Here is an 8551-nt window from a genome sequence, read left to right as displayed (position 1 = left end):
CGCCCTACCTTCCAGCGGCCTCGGAGCAGGGTCCTCCACCGGCCCCGCCCAGCCCTAACCTGGGCACCGGCGCCTCGGAGCAGGGCCAGACCCAGCAGCTTCTTCCGGCGTCACCGCCGGCCCCCACGCCGCAGGCGCCGGTGCAGCTCCACCAGGCGCCGCCGCCATCGACAGTACCACCACCCGCGCCTAGGGCTACGGGTCGGCCCCTGCACCAGGTGCAGTTTCCACCGTCACCATCGCCGATCCCCGCTTGGGCGACCGGCTCGTCTTCGGGGCCGGTCTACTCCACGGCGCCGGAACACCCGACGCCCTCCCTGCGGTTTGATCACCCCTCCAGCTCGGCGAACTACGCCCCGGCGCTTCCCGACCCAGCATACGCGCCGGCGGCAACTACGGCCGCCCCCGGGCACGGCGGGCCGACACCCCCTCGCTTCGCCAAACTGGACTTCGCCACCTACGAGGGCATGGAGGACCCCCTCAACTGGCTCAACCAGTGCGAGCAGTTCTTTCGAGGGCAGCGGACGCTCGCTTCGGATCGCACCTGGCTCGCGTCCTATCATCTTCGAGGCGCAGCGCAGACCTGGTACTACGCCCTCGAGCAGGACGAGGGCGGCATGCCACCATGGGAGCGCTTCCGGGAACTCTGTCTCCTCTGGTTCGGGCCTCCTATCCGCGGGAGCCGACTGGCGGCCCTCGGCCGCTTACCCTTCACATCCACGGTGCAGGACTACGCCGACCGCTTCCAGGCCCTGGCGTGCCACGCGCCGGGCGTCTCCGCAACTCAGCGCGCCGAGTTATTTGTGGGCGGTCTACCGGACCATATCCGCGTGGACGTGGAGCTTCGGGGACCCCAGGATCTCCAGTCGGCCATGTATTACGCCCGCGCATTCGAGCGCCGCGCGGTGGCCATCCAGCAGGAATCACCGTCCCAGACTGCTGGGTCGCTACCCGGACCGGATTCCGCGCAGGGTCGGCCTGTGCAGGCTTCTGCGGCACCCCTCGCCGCGACCGCGGGGCGCCCGTTCCGCCGGCTCACCCCAGCTGAGATACTCGAGCGTCGCTGCCAAGGGTTGTGCTTCAACTGCGACGAACCCTACAAGCCCGGCCACGCCTGCCCGCGACTCTTCTACCTGGAGGTGGCAGACTACATTCCGGAGGACGCCGTCGCCGCCGACCTGGCCGCCCCAGATGTCGAGAAGGTGTTTGACGCTGGTTGATTACCTCGAAGAGTTCAAGCAAGCGCTTCCCCACCTTACAGCTCGAGGACGAGCTGTTTGTGCAGGCGGGGAGAAGTGTTATGGCCGGCCGGCTTAGGCCCGCAAGTTATCTTAGTTTTTATTTTCAGATTAGGCAAGTTATCTTAGGCAAGTTATCTTAGGTTGATTCTTCTACAAGTTATCTAGGATATAAATATAGGTTGTAAGACTCTTTTTGAAGGCAAGCAATAAGAAGAATATTATCTCCTATTGCCCGGCTCCCTGAGGAGCCGGAACCCTAGCCGCCAACAGCCCTAGCCGCCGCCCTTCTCCTAGGCGCGCCGGCGCCCTGCCGCCGGCGCGCCCAATCCTCGCCACGTCTCCCTCCATCCTTCCCTTACCACCTACGCCCTAGACCTGGTAGAGTACTTGATTCTACCACAGATAGTATATGGTTGAACCCTGCAAGTTCTAATTAGGTATTGGTATGCTAAGTAGAGATGCAGGAGTTGAAGGGATAAAATACCAACTTTTGCTGAAAACTGGCAACTGAACAGTGTAACAGTAGTATATGGTTGAATGTGCAAGTTCTTATTAAATATTTGTACGTCAAGTAAAGATGCTTGAGTTGAAGGGATAACACATTTATAATTTTCCAACTTTAAATCTTGTTCTGCATGCCTAGGTGTTTCTGGTTGGATTAGTATTTTAATATCTATACCTTCAACTGCTATAGTGTTATGAGTCTACTTTCGTGATAGTTATATTATACTCCCTCCGTCCCAAAACAAGTGTCTCAACTTTAGTACAGTACTAACCTTGAGACACTTATTTTGGGACGGAGGGAGTATTTGCTATGGAATGTTCTTTTCCACATTGCTAATGCGTTTACCCATTGACTTATCAATGCTTGACATTGCTATCTGCTTTTTGCAGGGTGAATTTTCGTTTAAAAACAGATACAAATCTATTTGAACTTGCAAAATGCAAGACTAGTGTGTCTGCCATTGAGGTACCTTTTTATGTGATCCTTGCGTGATTAGCGTATACTGCTTCTTCATTACTTAAGCTAGGCATACAATTGCACAACAAGGACTTCGAATGCTTTGCAGCAGAATAAATATATACTCCCAAACAATAACACAGACTGCCACACATTGTGCATTCTTTCTTTTTACCAGCCTACCACTTCAATGATAGAGACACCTGAATTTGTAAGATATATCCACCCTATCACATCAGTCGTTGGCTAGATCACTTCATAGATACCTTAATATAATATAATGGGCCAAAAATGATGCCAATCGTTTTGAAAAGAAGAACTAAATAGGTCTAGTGCATTATCAAATCTGATAGTTTTTAGAAACGATAATCACTGTTATTATTGTAATTATGACTGGAATAGCTCTACTTAATGAGCTGGTCTTTCCCAGGTGAGCAATGATGGCACTCAATTTGTGGTCACATCCCCTGACCGCAGGATAAGGGTATTTTGGTTCAAAACTGGTAAATTAAGACGTGTGTATGATGAGTCCCTTGAGGTAAGATACTTCCTCTGTCCAATGCTTGCACATCACAAGTATATATGTTTTGTTTGTAATTTTGACTGAATATTGTTGCTTGTAGGTGGCACAAGATCTTCAGAAAAGTGATGTTCGGTTGTATCATCTTGATGCTATTGATTTTGGGAGAAGAATGGCTGTCGAGAAGGAAATAGAAAAGACAGAAAATGTTCCTCAACCTAATGCCGTATTCGATGAGAGCTGCAACTTCCTTATTTATGCCACCCTTTTGGGCATAAAGGTATGCCTTCGTTCGTTCCTTTTCCATTGTTTTCTTTACATTGGGTTCTTTATGTACTTCGACATTACCAGTCCATTTCTGTTGTGTAATTATTTTTACATTCTGGTTACAATTCTCAAGGAAATTTATCATTGATGTTAAATAATTCTTCTGACAAAACATTTATACATATATTTGCTCATGGTGAGCCATTGACCTTTTGTCACACATAATAATCATGTTCTGCTCCTAGTTGCTGATCTCGTATATGAATAATGGCAATGTGTACTTCTGTCTGGCATCTTACACCAGTTACTAAGTGAAACATCTTTCTGTAAGACTTCTAAACATCATATATATGTAGGTTGTAAATTTGCACACAAATAAGGTTCCTCGTATCCTGGGGAAGGTAGAGAACAATGAGAGGTTTCTGAGAATTGCTCTATACCAAGGCGACAAAGGCAACAAGAAGGTTAGGAAAATTCCTTCAATAGCTGCTAATGTCAATGACACGAAGGAGCCTTTATCAGACCCTACTCTATTATGTTGTGCCTTCAAGAAACACCGGATATATACCTTTAGGTATGCCAGTTCAATCATTTCAGAAGAATATTTAATTGGCTGGTTTTAAACTTAGTTTCTTGGAAGGCTCTTCTGAACTTTGTTCATATATGTTATTTCTTGGAAGTTTAACATCCTTTTTCGTCCTTATTACTGTACAGCCGTAGAGAACCTGAAGAGCCTGAAGATGCCACTAAGGGTAGGGATGTTTTCAATGAAAAACCCCCACCAGAAGAACTTTTGTCTGTATCAGAATTAGGGAAGACTGCTACGACATCACTACCTGACAATTTGGTATGTTTTCTTAACATTTAGATGTGGCTGTTACTCCTTTGGTGAATGACATTAATATCCGGATTGCATGTGAAATCAGTATCTATCTGTTATTTTGCATTGCCTGAATCTGTTAAATTCTTTTTCTATTTCAGGTGTTTCATACTTCAATGGGTGATATTCACTTGAGACTGTATCCAGAAGAGTGTCCAAAAACTGTGGAAAATTTCACTACTCACTGCCGAAATGGTTATTATGATAATCTCATATTTCATCGCGTAATTAAAGGATTCATGGTCCAGACTGGGGATCCTTTGGGGGATGGTACTGGTGGGCAATCAATCTGGGGCAGGGAGTTTGAAGATGAATTTCACAAGAGGTATTTTAGCCAGATGACACATTTTTCTTGTTTGCACAAAATGAGTCTTTTTTTTTCCATCTCAATGTACATTAGTCGATTAGATTACGGTAAATTTGTTACTCAGGGAAAACAATATATTTATGGTGTTAAAAAAATATATATTTATGGTCGACTAAATACAGTTTTGGCGTACACACTGCCTTGTTGTTGAAGAGAGAACTGCCTTTTATGGATTATCTATTATCCCTGAGGCTTACAGTGACAACTTTATTGGTCATATTGCAGCTTGAGACATGACAGGCCATTTACACTTTCAATGGCTAACGCGGGACCAAATACTAATGGTTCTCAATTCTTTATCACCACTGTGGCAACTCCATGGCTAGATAACAAACATACAGTGTTTGGTAGAGTTGTGAAAGGGATGGATGTTGTTCAGGTATCAAACTTTTGCATATTCCCTTTAGTGCCTGAACGTTATCTTTTCATTTGATTTATTGTCTTCTTAACATTTCATTTTGTGTTTAAAGCAAATTGAGAAGGTCAAGACCGACAAAAATGACAAGCCGTACCAGGATGTGAAGATCTTGAATGTTACAGTTCCCAAGACATAAGCTCCCATTTAATCAATTGGTGAGCAGTTCTCGTTTTCCCCCTTTAAATCACCACTCACTTAATGATTTTGGTCTGTTCTGGACTTAATTTTCAAGTTGCCTTGTACATCTGGAGGCAAACTTGTCCACGTTTGAAAATATGTTCCGTCTGTTTATCTAGTACTCCCTCGGCCCCAAAATAAGTGACGTGGTTTTGGTTCAAACTAAAACCACGTCACTTATTTTGGGACGGAGGGAGTAAGTTTGATGCACTGTTGTGTCTTGAGGAACAAGATGCACAGTTTCTGAGTCTCAGCTGCATGATTAATAATTCAGGGAACCAAACAGAACCAAAAAGACACACACGGACATCGCTCCCGTGCGGCTCCTGCGGCCGCACCGGGGCGCCCAGATCCAATCGCCGGAGACCTTCCCTACCTTCCCACCTCCCCTCGCCGCCGCCGGAGGGCGTCCCCGGGCAAAGCCCGGGCGGCGCGGCCGCGGCGGGGCTGTTTCAGCGGCGTGGTCGCGTCGGATTCCGTGAGCTCGGCTGTGAGCTTCAGCGGCTGGGCTTTTCTTCCCCGAAGCGGATGTGGGTTGGCGTCGGCGGCTGCTGCCGGCGGTGGGTATGGGCAAGGCATGGGCGTGCGGTGTGAAGGCTCTAGGCGGCGTGCGGCGTGGAGGCCCAGGGGTGGTGCGCCGCGGGCGAGGTGCGAGGCGGCCCGGGGCGGCTCGGATCTGGCCGTTGGGCGACGCGACGAGGCGTCCGCCATGTGGAGCTGCACGGCAGCAGAGGGGTGGCTGGGCGCGGACGCGAGGGGCGCGTTTTCACGTCTGGCGCTTGGAGGTGCATCGGTGGGCGCGCGTTGGCGCAGTTGCGGGCTGCGGCGCGGCTGGATCTTCGGGCGGCGCTCCACTATAGCCTACATCCGCATGGTGCTGGCAGGCCGCGGTGGCTCAGTCTGCGATGGGAGGCCTTGGATCCGGCCAGGATCCGGCCAGCTGTGGTCGGATCTGGCTTGGCGGCTGGATTTGATGGCTGGACGCTTGCTGCGGCGGCTCCTAGCCGTTCTTCATCGGCAAGCTGATCTGTGGGTGGTGATGCATTGCTGGAGGTTCAGCTGGTTTGGTCAGGGCATTGTGCTACTACACCGAGCGAAAGCTTTGACTCTGGTTTTGGCCGGAGCCGGCAGACGGCGGCGCTCGTGGGCGTCGTGACCTTCTTGAAGGCGTTGCCGTGGTGAAGTGCTCATCTCCCTACCGACCCTTTCTCCGAGGGAAACCTCAGATCCGTGCATTCATGGATCGGACGATGGCGGCGTCATGCGTCGTGCCTCTCTTGAGGGCTTTGTCTTTGGAGGTGGGGATCAGTTGGAGGGACTAGTGGCGGGTGTGCCAGAGTGGTGAGTTTGTGGCGAGGCTTCTGTGGCAACGATGGCGGTGGTGAGCGAGGTCGGAGGTACGACAATGGTTGTGTTAGTCGGCTCTTCTTCGGCGTGTTCGTGGGATTGCCTTAGCCCGTTTGTTGCTGTGAAGTCGGAGCTGAGGAGGCGGGGCCCCTGTGGCAACGATGACGAGTAGCAGGTGGTCTGTTCAGCGGTCTTTCATGGCGCCAACCTTGCATATTTCTTCTTCGTAGCTCTCTGTCAGAGTCGGAGCTGCGCTGTCCTCGACGCGGGTGGTTGAGTTTTGGTGCGGAGCTTCATTTGTCTCCACATGACCTCTATGGTGTGGGTTGTGTTGATGCTCGTCTACGGTGAAGTCGGAGTCGTTTGCTCGGGAATTAGGAATGGCGATGACGCCGCTGGAGGAGAAGTGATGACGATGACACGTGTGTGCTAGCTCGACGAGGCCCTCTTCAGACAGGGGTGTATGGGGGTATTCTATGTGTGCCGCTTAGCGGATTGTGACGGTTTTCGCCCGGTTTTCCGTTAATTAACTGGGCAATTCTCTTCTACTTAATTAATGGATGAGGCAAATCTTTTGCCTCCATTTCAAAATTGCCTCCATTTCAAAAAAAAAATGATTAATAATTCAATCTGTTTTGATGGGCTAGATTCCGTCCCCTATTTTCAATTGTTTCAGCAACTAATAGTATACCATGCCATAGATGCAGGGAGGGTGCGTTTGATTTGTCATAATTAGTTTGTTGTTCCTTTTGGTGGATTTCATCTCATCAGTGTTTGGCTCCTCCATGATTCATTGCCATCGTTCTCATGTTAGTTACCTTGTGCAGGGTTGCTACATCACGGGCTGTATGATGATTTGCTGACCTGTTTTACGATAAATGCGCTCTCCTCAATTCTCCCAGAAGAGGAGAGGTGTTGTTTTCTGCTGTGGTGCTTGGAGTTTGGCCTTGTTCACCAGAGGGAGCAGGACCAAGTCTTGGGTAATGTCTGCAGTAGGAGTGAGCCTTTGAACGAGAAGCATGGATCAAAAGCAAACCATAACATTTTTCTCTGTCGACAGAATTCTCTCCCAAAGTTAGTAGGGGAAAGCTAACAGATGTTTCCAATTTTTTCACGGGTTAACCTTGTAACTTGATGAGAATGGTTAGTGGAAAATGTTTGATACTACCTCTGTTTCAGTTTACAAGTCCTGCGCGTATATCTAGGTTGTCAATTTTATCATCCTAATATAAACTATATAACATAAAAATTATATCTTTTAAAAGTAAAAACTCCAAAGTTTATGTTGGTATATTTTTTGTAATATATGATTTGTATTAGGTTGGTCAAATTGACGACCTAGGGGTACGCGCACGCCCTGTAAACTGAAAGAGAGGTAGTACTAGTAATAAGTTGCCTTTACTGTATTTATATTTATTGCTTGACGTGAGGATTGTTGCTTGACGATGCATTGGTCACCGGCGGGCACCAGGTCGACCGACGTTGACGGCTGAAAGTGAATTGATGGTGGCTGACCAAGTGTAGACGGACAAGGAAGGTGGAATCTCTCTTTCGGTTAGCCGTCGGTGTGTGTGTTCCTTCCTTTTCTATCGGTACAATAATGAATGCCGCCCGTGAACCTGGACTCGGTAGGAGGCCGATATGATAGCGTATCTTACGTCAGCTCTTAGGTTTGCATTCCGTTTCTGTTTTTTTTCCTCCCTGTTGTTCATTCTCGTGGCGAGCTCATTGGTTAGCCGCCACCGAGGAAAGAGTGGTCAACCCTGGGTCGGCCACGTGGACAGGACACGGCCCGCGCCAAAAGCAGCGGGCGGAAACGTAAGCGGCCAGCGGAGGCGAGGGAATAAAAAGCCAGCGAACGGCCGCGTTTTCCTCCCACCTTCCTCTCCTCCTCCCTCTCCTCTGCTCTTCCGTTTCCTCCTCGCAATCCATCCATCGATCCGTCGGGGAGATGGCGTCCGAGAAGCACTTCAAGTACGTCATCCTCGGCGGTGGCGTCGCGGCGGTCCGTACTCTCCTCCCTCTCCCTCCGAGTCTCTGCTTCCTGTCTGTCGGTGGAATGCATGTTTTGGTTGGATTCTCACGCTTGTCTCTGTTTGACATGACAGGGATACGCCGCGAGGGAGTTCGGCAAGCAGGGCGTCCAGCCCGGGGAGCTCGCCATCATCTCCAAGGAATCCGTACGTCGCTCTACCTTCCCGCCCGCCGCATGGCCCAAATCCAATCATTTCTACCCCAAAACACACAAATTTCTTTTTGGAACCCAACGGTCAACAAGGGCTGATGTTGTTGTTGCTTTGTGTTTGCGTTTTCAGGTGGCTCCGTATGAGCGCCCTGCGCTCAGCAAGGGCTACCTCTTTCCCCAGAGTAAGA

At 49.6% G+C, this 8551-nt stretch overlaps 2 protein-coding genes across 3 annotated transcripts in view; both read left to right on the top strand.

Annotated features, from left to right (window-relative positions):
• LOC123158890 (peptidyl-prolyl cis-trans isomerase CYP71) overlaps positions 1-7345 on the top strand; it is a 10189-nt gene extending 2844 nt beyond the window's left edge. The window contains exons 6-14 of the mRNA XM_044576702.1: positions 2136-2211; positions 2633-2740; positions 2826-3002; positions 3346-3563; positions 3704-3836; positions 3971-4194; positions 4462-4615; positions 4707-4809; positions 7006-7345. Of these exons, the coding sequence (XP_044432637.1) occupies positions 2136-2211; positions 2633-2740; positions 2826-3002; positions 3346-3563; positions 3704-3836; positions 3971-4194; positions 4462-4615; positions 4707-4790 (1174 nt within the window). The 3' untranslated portion in view covers positions 4791-4809; positions 7006-7345. The remainder of the gene's footprint in view (positions 1-2135; positions 2212-2632; positions 2741-2825; positions 3003-3345; positions 3564-3703; positions 3837-3970; positions 4195-4461; positions 4616-4706; positions 4810-7005) is intronic.
• A 536-nt stretch (positions 7346-7881) lies between these two features.
• LOC123158891 (monodehydroascorbate reductase 4, cytosolic) overlaps positions 7882-8551 on the top strand; it is a 3271-nt gene continuing 2601 nt past the window's right edge. For both annotated transcript variants that reach the window (XM_044576704.1, XM_044576703.1), the window contains exons 1-3: positions 7882-8183; positions 8287-8358; positions 8494-8545. In XM_044576704.1, coding sequence (XP_044432639.1) covers positions 8130-8183; positions 8287-8358; positions 8494-8545 — 178 coding nt within the window. In that variant the 5' untranslated portion in view covers positions 7882-8129. The remainder of the gene's footprint in view (positions 8184-8286; positions 8359-8493; positions 8546-8551) is intronic.

Source organism: Triticum aestivum, chromosome 7B (genome assembly GCF_018294505.1).
Source record: "Triticum aestivum cultivar Chinese Spring chromosome 7B, IWGSC CS RefSeq v2.1, whole genome shotgun sequence".
Lineage (NCBI taxonomy): Eukaryota > Viridiplantae > Streptophyta > Magnoliopsida > Poales > Poaceae > Triticum > Triticum aestivum.
This window is presented reverse-complemented; position numbering and strand designations above follow the sequence as displayed.